Source organism: Lagopus muta, chromosome 1 (genome assembly GCF_023343835.1).
Source record: "Lagopus muta isolate bLagMut1 chromosome 1, bLagMut1 primary, whole genome shotgun sequence".
Classification (NCBI taxonomy): Eukaryota; Metazoa; Chordata; class Aves; order Galliformes; family Phasianidae; genus Lagopus; species Lagopus muta.
In genome coordinates this window covers 42,323,871-42,338,660 of record NC_064433.1, presented here as the reverse complement: position 1 = coordinate 42,338,660, position 14,790 = coordinate 42,323,871, and the positions used below count along the sequence as shown (strand labels likewise).

General features: G+C 35.6%; 2 protein-coding genes across 3 annotated transcripts in view; one reads left to right on the top strand and one right to left on the bottom strand.

Annotated features, from left to right (window-relative positions):
• TMTC3 (transmembrane O-mannosyltransferase targeting cadherins 3) overlaps nucleotides 1-14,790 on the bottom strand; it is a 1,052,995-nt gene that overhangs the window by 902,131 nt on the left and 136,074 nt on the right. The gene's annotated exons all lie outside the window — the stretch shown is intronic.
• Nucleotides 1-14,790, top strand: part of KITLG (KIT ligand) — a 54,692-nt gene that overhangs the window by 26,955 nt on the left and 12,947 nt on the right. The window contains exons 3-6 of one of the 2 annotated variants that reach the window (XM_048934662.1): nucleotides 7,687-7,749; nucleotides 11,579-11,758; nucleotides 12,620-12,782; nucleotides 13,668-13,769. In XM_048934662.1, coding sequence (XP_048790619.1) covers nucleotides 7,687-7,749; nucleotides 11,579-11,758; nucleotides 12,620-12,782; nucleotides 13,668-13,769 — 508 coding nt within the window. The remainder of the gene's footprint in view (nucleotides 1-7,686; nucleotides 7,750-11,578; nucleotides 11,759-12,619; nucleotides 12,783-13,667; nucleotides 13,770-14,790) is intronic. The other variant, XM_048934663.1, reaches the window with a different exon arrangement.

Sequence of the window (14,790 nt, the reverse complement as noted above, 5' to 3'; positions counted from 1 at the left end):
ATGACACCTGAGCATGATGCAGACCTGAGCAATGTACTATGCTGCTGCCACGTTTATATCACATCACCTTTTACTTGGGCTAGGAAGGAATTCACCTAGTTTTGGTGTGTATGCACTACATGTCCTGGAAGAAAACTCCTGATGGCTGCCAAGCTCACACTGCTGTTTTGCTGCTGCTAAGACTGAGCAGAATGCGATAGGGCTGAGCTCCTGGGCCTCTCCACGGTGAAGATGCTGAATTGTCCTTCTCCTGACTTACTTGTATAACTTCCAGATCTTCCCCACTGAATGCAAAATTTGGGTAAAACTTAAATAATAGGTTCAAAGGTGTTTTGGGTGGGAGAAGTAGCAGACAGATGCAGAGAATGAAAAGCAGACACCTTTTTTTTTGTTGTTGTTGTTTTGTTTTGAACTGTGTGTTTGAGAATGTCTTTCTTGAGGAACTTCTGTTTCTGTTTTGTCTGTGTATGTTAATGTTAGCACAGATTTTTCATTTAGAAATCATTTCTATAAAGCTTGAGCTGAAAGAATAATGTCAAAAGAATTATAGTATCTTAAATTCATTAGAAGACTTCTTGATTTTAATAAAAGTAATTAATTTACAAGTTGATTATTCTCTTTTGGAAATGCTACGCCATGACAAGGTGACACTGAGAGAAAATAAAAAGAAAGGGATTTATAAAAGTTAAAAGAATACATAAAATACTTTTAAAACAAAATATATTACATGGCAGCTTCATAATAGAAAGCAGAAACTAACAGAGTGCTGATTAGCCACATTACTTGGCTGAAAACCACACTGTTATTCCTAATGCTATTAAAACTATATTTGGTATAAATTTGCTTTGAAATTTCTGATATAAAATCATTGTTGTATCATGCAAGTTTTATCACTAAAAGCAACAATTTGCACCTGAATTCCTAGGTGGTATTTTTCTCCCACCTCACCACCTTCCAATTCCATTAGTCTCTGGAAAATATCTACAGAAACCACTGTGAGTATGCTGTGGAGAAGTTCCTGAATTACTTTTAGAAAATGCTAGTTGAGTTGCTGACTTGGCTTTCTCAACAGAGATGCTTACATTTGGTACAAGTAAGCTTATATTTTCTTCTAATACCTGGACCAGACTCACAGATAACAGTAACATTTCTGCATTTTTATTTTATTTTATTTTATTTTATTTTATTTTATTTTATTTTATTTTATTTTATTTTATTTTATTTTTATTTTTATTTTTATTTTTATTTTTATTTTTATTTATTTATTTCACTATGTAAGCCTATTTGGATTAATGAAAAGAAAATATTGCTTTCAGAATGGATGGATAGCAATATTTTTTGAAACATGATTCTAAGGACTATTTGTTTTACATTTATGGTTTTTTGTTTTTTTTTTTTGTTTTTTTTTTGTTTTTTTTTTTAATGCTATATGGAATATATTTTAGTGTATACAATAAGGAATCCACAATTCCAAATTTATGATTGCTGAAGAATCTAAGTCAGGCAGAGATTATGACTCCTGTAAATTACTATAAATATTTTATGCCACTTCTGTATTTTGAAAACAACAACAAAAACATTGAATTGGGAAATGTTATTCTGAAGGTTTAGATCTTCAAAATAAGGGATAACCTCCTGAGTTGTCTGGGTTCTTTATTGGTCTTCCTGGGTCTTATTTCTTCACTGATCCAAAAAGTCTGTGCCAGTGTCTTACATAAATTTCTTCCCCTTCCACACTGAGAACAAACTGTAGGATTTCCCAGAGTGAGCTGCAGATTTCACAGGAGCTAAAGGTATATGTACAGTTATTACCCTTAGTTATTGTGATGTTGTTATACTAAGGCTTTTAAGTAGATCTATCACACTTGCTGTGAGTGATATGGAAGGCATTTCTAAAGACTTCATTCTTTGCTGCACCAAAATGTTCTTTAGACTCTCTTGTTTACAGTCATTTGTCTAGTTCAGTATTTGTGCAATTTACTGTTCAGAAGCAATGCACAAATCTCATCTTTTACTTTAGGATATTGCCCTTTCTTCCTTCTGTCTCATCCCAAATACTCAAACATCAACTTAGATTCAATATAGCCCGAATACTTGACACAGCAGGGTTAGGAGTTCTTCATTTCCCCAGAATGTTATCGTTTCCTGGGCCTTTCTCCTCAGAATTTAGGAATATCACAGTTTCTCTCCAGGAATTCAGCTCTATAGAAAAGGTGTTGGCTCTTGTTGCTAGTTGTGTTGGCTGTTATCATTTCACAAACACTTATTAAATTCACTTTTAATACCTTCATTTTTTTTCCCTGTCCTAACAGAAATAAATGTTTTTGTAGCTCTCTATCCGTATAAATACACCTTTCCCTAAGATCATTTGTGAATTAAGATCCAGTCTACTGAAAAGTCTTTTTAAACTTCAGCCTCTAATTTTTTTTTCCTTCTGTCTGTTCATTTTGCTGCTCTGACCATATATCTTCTACTTGATTCCTTCAAGCTGTTCTTCTTTTGTTTGATTACAACAGCAAGCTTCTTAATTTTGTCTTTAAAAGCTCTCTTAATACAGCTTTTGAACATCCTAGCACATTTTGGCTTTGCCCTCTTGTCGTAGCGTCTTCTCAATATTTGCTTGCTTTCTGTTAAGCTGTTCAAGGCTGTGGGAAGGGTACTCCTTGATGAGCTCCTCATCCTCTTCGTATCTCACACTAAAACTATTTGCAGCATAAACCCATGTCCTTTTTTTTTTTTTTCATCTTCCTTCTCTGTTCTGGGTTACTTCTGCATTTTCCCTACAGTTAGCAAAATGGTGCCACAGTTCCCTACCAAACTGTATTGCCTGCAGTTTGATCCAACCTGTTTATTTGGTTCTCAGCTTTTTGCTATAATTACTGTAGACTTTGTGGGGCTGGGCTTGACTCCATGAAAGAGCATATGGAGTCCAACAGAAGGTGGCTTTATCCTGAAGGAATATTAACCTAATATAAATGTATAGTAGTGATTTAGGTAACAAAAGAGCTGGTTCTGCAAAACTAGACACAGCTCTTTAGACTGATTAAAAAAAAAAAAAAAAAAAAAAACCTGAGCACAGCTGCAGCTGTGTTCAGTTAAACTATTGTATTTTAGGAACATGAGAGGAATATGCTTCAGTCAACACTTGCTGTGAGTATAAGTCAGGCATGTCTGTTGAACTTAACACTAGTGAAGAATAGTGCAGTGCCTGAAAATGTGGGTCATTAGCCTAATCAACTTTATTCTGAATAGTAATCTGTGGACAGATGTATGTAACTTGTTTTCAGAGATGTTAAACTGAATTTTCACTAGCAAGAGTCATGCTGGACTCTTAGCAAAAACTAGAATACAAAAGGAGCTTCAATAAGATTAAGGCTTCTGAGCTGTAACTAACTTAAAATCAAACAGACAAAAATTGTTTGTAGTATTTTCTGTAAGATTATATCTATTAAAATCTTAAAGATGTAATTTTGTAGAATGAAAAAGGTGTCCCTAGTAAAAACTGTTTCAAGAAGCAAAGAATAACTCAGCACACTTTTAATTTATGTGCTTAATTATTAAATACAGAGAACTTTAAAAGAACAGTTTCATACCTATAGAGAATGAAGGTATTTAGAGAGTATTCCTTCTTTATCACTAATCACTTGATCTCCTGCCTCTTTTTTTAATGAAGGTGTCTGAAGGAAAACATGATACTTGATGAACAAATGTTCTGTATTAAGAAATGATAATTGCAGCATTTGTCAGTTGTCCCCATTGTTCTTTTCAGCATAGTAAGACAGCAGAACACTATGGCACTGTGTTGCTGTAATTGTGCTTTTGCACAAGAATTAGGAAGCTGCTCAGTGCATAATACATGCTTAAATATGAATGTAAAGACTAAATATAAGTGGAATTTTAATTGAGCTATGCAGTATGTATACAATGTAACTATGAATTTTGGGTTCATTCATAAACAAAGTTTAAGATAGCTATTAAACAAATCACATAAATCAATCACATAAACAAAGTCTAGTGGTCTACTTTTCTAAAGCATGTTTTTGTCTTGAATTTTGAAGCCTAAACAATAGTCAACATGCATCAACCAGACTTGTTTGAGAAGCCATTTCAAACAAGTTGATTTCACATTGCATCTTTTCTGTAAACTTGAACTTTACCATTAGCTTATTTTTAAATGAGTAAAACTCTACTGAGTGAAAGGGTTACAAGAAAAGGATCCAGTGTTGCTATTCTGCATATAATCTGCCACTATGGCTGTAAAAAGTGTGAACGGAAATTGTTAACATGCTGTCTTAAGCCAAAGGATAAAAATTTCATTAACTGCTTCTTTAGCAGATGAGGTAGAGTAGATTGCAGAGATGATAGAAAGAGGAGTCCTCTGCAGAAAAAGAAAAGCTGAGGACACAAAGGAGCGAGTTGCAGAGATATTTAAAAGTAGAGAAAAGGGGAATGAGGAAGAGAGAAATGAGAGGTAGAAATGCTATCCAAATGAAAAGTATGTTTTTTCCATTGTATGCCTCTGAATAAAAAATAAAGCATTGACAATATCAAATGGTAATATTTACTTTAATGACTTTATCTTTGATCTGTGCATAAAAAATATTTATATGTATGCTTGTTTCCTTAAAATTTTCAAAATAACCACAATAAAGAGAAATTCCAAGAGCAGTAGCCCTCATATCAAAGCCCTTGACTTCAGATGTTCTGTTCTGTTCTGTTGTTGCACTGAAAGAGTAGTTTATGGAACCTAAACCATTTTTACAATATAACTTTTTATCTCCCCATTTACGCCATCATGATCATATTTCAAAAAGTGTATTTTGGTTATGCAATGTTAACAATGTTGTATTAATTATTCAAACTTCTGTTTGTCATTCAAACTTACGTTTCCTTATCTGAGATTTTGTTACAAATGGGAACGTAGCAGTTAATGTTGATTCTATATGAACTTGAAGACAAAAATCCAGATTCCCTGGTCTTCATGTCATGAAATTGTTTTTTCCTCAGTGCTTGTTAGGATTTCTACAACCACAGCCACCCACTAAATCAGAGAACTTTTTTGTGGCATTTTAATTGCAAAGCACGGTTATTTTAGTTGTACACATTACTTTCCAAGATTATCAGTTGATGTTCTCTATAATTAAGAAGCCTTTTCTAAGCTCATAGTCCTCTTCTTGTCAGACACCTTGCTTAGATTTAGTGTGCAGAATACTTCTGGAATTTTGCGCAGGTGGAAAACTCAATGCAGCCATGTTTGTCCCCTTCTTCTGGCTTCCACTTTAATTACTGGATGAAGATAATTCAACAGTTAAAAAACAAGTGATTAGTTCTGGGTTGTAGTCTTGGCAGTTGTCCTTCAACAAAATGTGACTCACATCAGGAAAGGAAGACAATATGAAATGTACAGTGTTAGTACAAGCATGTCCTCACTCCTGCATCAGGATCTCTAAACCATTTTCTTTGAGTAAATTGCTAAGTCAAGCTTGGATGCAAATGTAATTCCCTCACTTTGACTGAACTCCAACTTTTACCATCAGCAGAGCATCTGCCATGTGGAGTTTAATCAATAAAACTTTAATAAGTTGTTTTGTTTCGAGGCAGGGCATATACTTTACATTTGACAAGTTTCCCCCCTCACTGATCTTCATTTTTAATAGTAAGTTTCTTCTAAAATATATTTTCCCATTCTCAGTCTGCCAAGGAAAAACTCTTTAAGACTGAGCTGTACTCTCTAGCTATGTTGGAGGAGCTGTAAGAGCTCTTGGGCTGTTACCTTTTTTTAAATGTGCACGAAAAGTGCTTGACAGGCTCTGATGCCAGTAAAGTAGATTGTATACATAATGCATATCAGTTCTTGTAGTGTTCATTGATTTGGAACAAATTTAATCTTCCAGTGACCTTTCTTAAGGAATGGTACTTTTGCTGACATTGCTAAGTGCTGAATCCCACTAGAGTGAGTAGGAGAAACTTTGCACATGCAGTAACATCTTCAATATCTTTGCTGCTTGAAGTGTTGCTAATCCTACATTCTAGGCACGCAAAGGAAATTGCAAAGAAACTGCGTTATCTATGAATGTGTTACAATGTCAGAGTGGTTTTAGAGCAAGAAAAGATTATTTTAAAAGTGGATGAGGGTTTTAGGGTAAGTCACTCAATTTCAAGAAACTCTAAAGAACAGTAAATGCGTTGCAATAATTTTCACTATTTTTGGTATCTTGAATCAATTCCCCAAAACTCCAGATAAATATAAATTGACAGAATTTTAGAGGCAATTTTGCCTCTGCTGCTTTATGAAAGAAAGGTTATAAAATTAAAAAAATAATAATAGAAGATAAAAAGTTATCTAGAGAAAGGAAATAATGATGATCTTCTGTATAAAACTTGTTTTTTATTGCTATAAGAGGAAGCTAGAAGTCATGGAACAGAGGGACCATGACTCAATGCATGTTGAAAATTAAAAAAAGTTTGAAATTTGACTGCAAGATGTCATCCAGAACCTGGAAATTTTTAAGGTGCTGTTTCAATTTTTAATTGAAACTCAATTTTAATTAACAAATAATACATTCTGTTGTATCAAATATTACCTAAAAGCTACACAGAAAAAAGAAAAATCACTGTGCTTGTTGCTATAGCAGCAGAATCAAAACAGCTATGAAGAAAAGAATAATAATTTAACCCAAAGAAGTAGGAATGCTTTGTTGAACAAAGTGTAGATTTTACTTCAAGAAGGAAACTATGTATGTGCTTATCATCTTTTGACTAAATGGATATCAAATGATGATGATAAATATCTACTGAATCTCACTAAGAAAGCTGGAAGTAGATTTGCTCTATCACTATGTGTTGAAGTATTGGTGGACCTTTTGGAAAAGGTCCTTCCAGAGACTGTGGATCATGACAGCATCTCCCTCACTTCGTCTCTTCAGTCAACACATTCCCCAGATGATCAAGCATTTCTCAAAGTAGTGTTAGATTCCATCTATAGGAGAGTGCTTTGTATAGCTCAGAAAGACCTGTTCCTCCACTTGTGCCTGGCATGCTGATGCAAGGACACTTATCCACAATGGCAGTGCTCAACTTACGTGTGCAGAAGCTCTCCTTTGCCCTAGGACATTGCCGTGACATGATTATATTGCTCATTGTTAGTAGGAGGCTCGGCTTCAAAATTAAAGCCATACTTAAGTGGCTTTTTTGACCTGGTGTAACAATGAGCACAAGGCAGGCAGGCATTTCTTTAGGTTCAAATGCTTGTTCAAGAGAAAAGTCTTAGTCAGAGGCCTGGGTTTGAAAGGTTCAAGTTAAGTACAAATTGTCACGTAAATTCTCCAAACAGTTCAAGACTTGCCATTAAAAGATGGAAATGCATTGGCATTTCTGCCATGATGAATAACCGCAGACCATTGCTTCTCCTCATCACATCACTGATTTTAATTCTGCTGAGAGATGGTAGTACATGATTGGATCAAATCTGAGAGAGTTAGGGAAAGGTGGAAAGACACTTCACTTCTGAGCAAATAAGAGTCAGCAGCAATTCCATTGGAAAATGAGTATGCAGACTTTTGCAGCCTGCATTTAGGTTACCTAAAATCTGCATTTGATACTTGATATGTTTTGTTGAACATAGTGATGGAAAATATCTTGATTTGTGTAGTGAGTAATAGCATTTTTATTATCTATTTGTTGTAGGTTGGAAATCTTCCGAATGATTATCTGATAACCCTTAAATATGTCCCGAAGATGGATAGCCTGGTATGTACAACCACTTTATATGTTAACCCCAGTAAAACAGCCCACTGAAAACAGTGGTGTTGATAACATTTTGTAGCTAGTCCTATGGCTTACTAAGTTACAGTTAAAGGATGATTATTTCACTTGTCATATGCATTGCAATTATTCATTTAAAAAACAAGAATGTAGAAAGATTCCTACTGTAACTTAAAATGTTGATAATTATAGAAATTTGAAAAAAAGTATTTCTTCATATTCAATGTTTTAATATTTTCTCTGAAAAAGAATTAAACTGTGGTGACCATGGAAAATTTTTCTTTCTTACACAGCTTGTTTCTTTTGAATTTTACTTTGGAATATCCTCTAGAGTGTCGTTCTAGTTTAAGCTTGTGGAAATGCCACTGAAGCACAGCAAATATGCACTAGCCAATGAGGAGAAGCTCAAGTTCAGAAAATGACAGTGTCAGTAACTAAACAGACAGAGAAATTTGGGGCACTTTCATTCAAACAGTTTCTATGTAATCCCATACATAGTGATGCTTTTAAATAAATGTCTGCTGTCTTCTTTACAATTTTTTTGTATTTAATCTTAAAACCATTGTCATGCTATCTGATTGTTTTTTTCTACCAAACGGTTTTCATTTGTCCTTAGTTTTTGTAATATAGTTAGGAAGGATTCATTACAAGTGCTCCGTTTGTTGTTGCATGCACTACAAAAATAAGTAAATAAATAAACAAGAGAGAAGAAAAAAGAGTGAAAGTAGAAATTATGCTGAGTGCATGTTATTTAAACTTTATTCCTTAAGCAGGAAAACTCAGCAGAAAAAAGTGCTGTGGAATAGCTATGCGAGGTCATATATAACACAATTAAAACTGATGGAAAAAAAAAAAATTGAATTTCTGAAAATAGCAATTACCCAGTAAGGCAGCTATCATCCCCTGGCTACAGTGCATTTTGAAATCCAGCTATTTGGATGCCTGCTGTGCTGAGCATTGCTTCAGTGGTGGGCAGCCTTAGAATAGGTTCTACTCCCTGCTGAGGGCACTGCAGCTGCCCTGTGTAGGCCAGGCTGTGTTATAGCTATTTTCTCTGTTGCTCTCTTGGGAAGTGTTTACACTGTGGCTGAAGAACACCAGGGAGTCCGCCTGTGCAATAGGCTCCTGGTCGTTCTCACTGCTTACCTCTTACCTCCCTCCGTGGTTCAGTTTTGGCTGACAGTAAGCAGTTTCTGCTTCTTTAGTTTAAATACCATTTCATCTTGCTGCATCACATCCAGAAACTTAGATCCAGTTTACATTTACAATGAGCAGCCAAGAATTAAATAGGGACAAGAGAAGTTTAGAGCTGGGATTTCCATATTCGCTTTGCTTGTACACCACATTCAGTAGTGATGAGGGAAGGTGCAGCTCTTGGCCTTGTGCCTTCCCAGGAGGAAGTATTCAGCAGTATTCACGTCCCACTTTGCCAAATTCCTTTCTGGGGATTTCAGGTTATGTTACACATACCACACCAAAGGCTGGCTGAATAAGTAGGTTTTGCTCCAGGTTCTAAGAGGTCCCTGCAAGCTGAGAAAGTCATGGCAGATGCCTTTTTTTCAGCTTTTGAAACAGCTCTCTCTGCAGTTTTTTTGTTTTTTTTTTTTTTGTTTTTTTCAACAGACTTCAATCTTCACTGTGTGCACAAAGTGAGAAATGTACCCAAGGTAGCAAATTTTGAATGTAGACGACTAAAGGTGGGAAGGCAGAGTGAATGCAAAGCTAATGGAAAGCCAGTGTAGTGCACGTAACAGGAACAGACTGACCCGATCCATTAAATAGAGGGCTGTTGCATTATGCACTAGCTCAATGCGTCTGAGTGGCATTAAAAGTAGTTTTGAATAGAGTGGAATGTGTAGTTTAACCTGAAGATTAAAAGGCAAAGACAATAGCATCAGGGGCCAATTTCCATGGAAGAGAGAAATTCCAAACTGTTGAATACAGAAATAAAAGTGTCACGTGTACCTGAGAGTACAGAGGAAGTCAGATTTGTAAGTAGCCCAAGACATAAATGCTGGTCCAAATTTACACACAAAAAGCAGAGTTAATTCTCCATTTCTTCTTGGCAAACAACCTATTTGCTGGATTTAACAGTTTTATCCCTGTGTTTGGTAGTATTCAGAAAACTAACACTTGCACAGCTTGATGTTACTGAAAAGAAAATTAAAATTCTCATGAAATAAAGCAATAAAGCTTTGCAGGGCAGAAAAGTTCATTTGGAGGAGATTCTCATGCATTTGTAAAACCACAGAAACAGCAAAGCTGAATCCCTGCTGGATTTGCCATATCACCTCCTTACACACTAGGATAAGTGAAGAGCTTTCGCTCATCTATGCCACTGTAGAACATGCATCCACAAAAATTTGTAGTTTTACAGCTCAGAGAAGCACTATATTGATGTTCCTACACCAAAGCAAAGGAAAATTTGTTTTCTGTCTTCTGAGGGTAATAAAACATGGAACATTGCATGCTGCTTGAATGGAATACATATCAACAAGCCTCCCTCCTGATTTACTTCATTCTGTTTCTCCCCTCCCACTGTCAGGCGTGAAGAAAAAGGAAGCAGGGAGTGAAGCCAAATGCTATTCATTTAACTTTTTTTTTTTATTATTTAAACATTTTAAGCTCTTGTAATTATACATTCACTGAATGCAGTAATAGTTTTCACTTGTTAGGAGTGCATGAGATAGTTTCAGTGCTGAAGATTGAAAGAGTTAATTCAGGAACTGACAAAAAAGAGATTATGTGTAGAAGCAGATTCAGTGTCAGATGCTTTCTGTGTGTTGTAAAACAGAGATTCATTGGATGCTGCTATCACCATCTTACATACCATAGAAACACACCTTAGAAACTAATTCAGTGTTACTGAGGGTGCATCTTCCTTTGGGATTGCTGGGTCAAAATCTTTGTAGCTGACAGTCCTGAATCATCCTGATACATTTTTAACAGTTGAAAAAAATAACTCCATATATGGAATTATAAGTGCTATTCTCATAGCACTTACTGTCAATAATGCAGTATTTATTGGGAAGAGATTTCCATACATGCATTGCAATGTGACTAACACATAAGAGTATTTTTCCTTTTTTCTAAAAAGTCAGTTGAAGGACTTGAACTCTATTCCAGTGGCACAGATGTGACAGATCCCATCATAGATGTGTAAAAGAAAAAAAATTTGTTGACAGCATCTCAGGAAAATAAAGACTGTTGAATATAGAACCTTTCTATCAGAAATGACTTTCAGTGAAAATGCTAAGAGAACTTAACTGAGCTGATTTCCTCAGAGGTGGATAAATATGCACGTTAATTTTGACAGCAAAACTTTTCTGGAAACATTCTTCAAAAGAGATTTAAATCAAGGATCTTTGGGGTTAACTCAATTATGCAGAGTAACAATAATAAAATGAGAACTGTGCAGGCTTTTAAAAAGTCTGTAGAAAGTTGCTAAAGCAGTAGTTATTTAAAAAATTAAAATAGGTTAATGAGAGCATCGAAAAGTGTTCATAGTAGTATGTCCTAGGGCTGAAATCCTCAACAGACTGTTGCTTAGCATTCATTAAGAATTTAATGAAGGGATGGCATTTAACAGACAACCATAAATATGTCAGTATCAGTGAGAATAGAAATTTTACCAAAAGAGCTAAAGAGAAAGTTGGCTGACACCAAAGAAAGTGAATTTTAATTTAGACATTCAGGATAATTTAAATTGGAAAGAGGAGTCTGATCTACTTTTGCACATTGAGTTGCTTAACCAGTTTTTGCAGAAGTCTGATATTTAATCTACCTCTCTGTCTTTCTTTTTATCCCCTAACAGCCTAATCACTGTTGGTTGCATTTGATGGTGCCTGAATTTTCAAGGAGTCTACATAGTCTTCTCCAGAAATTTTCGGATATTTCCGATATGTCTGATGTTTTAAGCAACTATTCAATAATTAATAACCTCACAAGGATAATAAATGATCTTATGGCATGTCTAGCTTTTGATAAAAATAAGGTAATCTAACACGGAGATTCTACTTTTCATCTTCCCTGTACATTTATTTCTGTGCTGTATGTTCTTAGTTTTCTGTAATTCACAGAATCAAACTGCTATTGATTTTCTTATAGAATAGTCTTAGATCTAGTTCTGTCAGCATTAAAGAGAAAACAATCTTAGAACCAAGCTTTAGGAAGTTTTTTAACCTGTATTCTAACCACTCCTACTGGGAGTAATAAGTCCAGACCAAATCTGAACTGCTGGCATAAGAAGCAACTGTTGTGTGAAAACCAGTCAGTCACAAAGAAGAAAACAGCCATCAATCTTAACATGGTCCTTAACTTTTTGTTTAGTCTGACATAACACACTTGTCTGTTAGATCTCAGAGTGATTGGGCTTCCTTGTTTATAATCCTGCTCTTATTTTTAGTTACATTATCAAAGATCTCAGCCTGCTTTGTTACAGCTATTGTATTCTGTTCCCTGTACTCTTACAATAGCTATGATTGTGTTGTGTTCCTGGATCCAGGTTAAAAGAAACATGCAGAGCATAACAAAGTAATGTGAAATCAAGGTGTTTTTTTTTTTTTAAATGAGGGAACTCAAAGAATGAAAAATCTCTTTGTTTTCAGCATAGGATGGGAAACTGCTTTTAATTTCTTGGCATTATTACAACAGTGGAATAATATTTTATTTCTATTTACAAAGTTAATTTGAAAACATCAAACGGTTGTGACATTTGTACACAGAAGATCTGGTCTTCTACAGGATAAAAATTTAAGCTCTTGTATATCACTTTGGATATTTTTATCATCTGTTGAGGTGCTGATGTGTGCATCTCTCCCGACCTTTTCAAGTTGAATTCTGTATTTTATCCTAGGATTTTATAAAAGAAAATGGTCACCTTTATGAAGAAGATCGCTTCATTCCTGAGAATTTCTTTAGGCTCTTTAATAGTACCATTGAGGTCTACAAGGAATTTGCAGATTCACTGGATAAGAACGAGTGCATTATGCCTTCAACTGTAGAAACACCAGAGAATGGTAAGATGGCTCTTGTTTGGGAGAACAGAATCTAAATAAAGAGAAATGGGTGATTTTCCTTTGTTTTCAAGATGCTAAGAATCCAGTGGTGTATCTAAATGTTTCCATTTTACTGCCAGCTAAAATTACCACCAACACCAAAGTTTGCATTTCTGTTCAAAGGAGATTTATATCTGGCAGTAAAACTACTGCCATCGTTTCTAGTGACATTGTTCCTTAATATAATCCAGATAACTTCACAATGCTCTGCTCTGTTTCTTTTCATCCTAAATACATCCTGGATCATTTTCATACATTGCTCTTATTCTTCATCTTATCTTCTATTGATGCTCTATTTAGTTTTTATAAGGCAGTAAAGGAGCCTAAAATTACACTACTTAAAGGATAGAAAGCTAGGATAAGTTGTAAACTGGAGTAGCCTCAAGTCACCTCCATATTCACCTCACTCCTCCTGAAAAGGCCCATGTTTACTTGATGTGAAAGATACAACTAGCTCAGGTCAGGCTCCTGCAGCTGATTCTCATCCTTCCAGTAAATGGAGGTTTCGTATTCTCTTTTCTTTTACTCTCTCTAGTGACAGCTATTAGCTGTTTTAATTAGGGCGACATATCCATTTGCACAATTACACCAGTAATAACTAGAAGCAGATCAGTGCCACTACCTAAGAACTTGTTTAAAGCAATTGCTTTTCCAGAATAGCTATTCAGCAGCAGCTCAGTATGTGGACTCATCTGTCTCTTAATAAGGCAGCCTTTTTTGGCCTATTAAGAAGAAAGCCCTACAGCCAAATTTTAGAAGAGCCAAATAGCTCTATAGACTTTCATTACATATAGAGGGAACTGTATTTTAAGTTACATAATGCTGACACACTCATTTTCTATTTAGATTCCAGAGTCGCTGTCACAAAAACAATTTCGTTTCCACCTGTTGCTGCCAGCTCCCTTAGGAATGACAGCATTGGCAGTAATACTAGCAGTAACAGTAAAAGTAAGTATTGAATTAATACTTGAATTAATATATGTGTCTACATTTTGTTCTGGAAGATGGTTGTTATTAGAGTTCAGAGGAAAAGAACGTCTTAATTGTGCAAATTAAGTTACTTGGGAAGTTACTTGTGCCTGATGGTGCACCATGTGTTTCTCAACTGTAACACCAAAATGCAATGAATCAAAATTTAGAAATGCTGTAAAGTTGCAATGCTGTGACAGCTCTATGCTTCTTGGAGAGGGCAGGTCTCCTCCTGTTGGCTTATTGTTGTTGTGAGGCCTCACTAGTCACGTGGTCTCAGCAAACTCAGTTACCCCAGGCACATCATTTTCAGTCTTAGAAAAAGATGCTCCAAACAGAATAGCTATCCTGAATTGATCCTAGGATACTTGTTTGGGTGAAGAGCTCCTCTGTACGTATTTTGAGAGCACTCTGGTTGCCAAAGTTGACACCAAATCTGAAGACAGTCCCTGCTGTATGTAGTTACAGTAGGGCCAGCTTCATGCTGAGGAAGTTTTTGGTTGAGATCAAGGAATTAATTACTACAGTTTTGGAAGGCTGTAATCTTCTATCCAGCCTAGTCTTCTCTGTGCTTCTTATCTATCTTGATGAGTGTATTACATGACTGGTCACTGACATATAAAACAGCCTGGAGTTGTTTCCGTAAGAGCCTCAGTGTTACCTGTCATGGGTCAGAAGGAATGTAGGAAGCTGAGGTGAAGAGAACTAACAGAGTTTCAGGGGGTTTTAACGACCTTAAAGGTTCCTGAAATGGTGCATAAAGCTTATTGTGCTGTAGTTTTCCTTGCTCCTTTTTCCCTGACATGCCAGGATGATAGCATGCATTTCTTTTTATTATTTTATGTTTTAAAAATATCAGCATTATGTGAATGTGTAATGTTGAAGTGTGTGGCAGGTACTCCTTGTGATTAAGAAAGCACAGGCACTGGTGGGAAGCTCCTGATGGTAGGACAGATCCTACTTGGAGTTTATTTATTCTCTTCTTCCTTCAGTCGCAAAT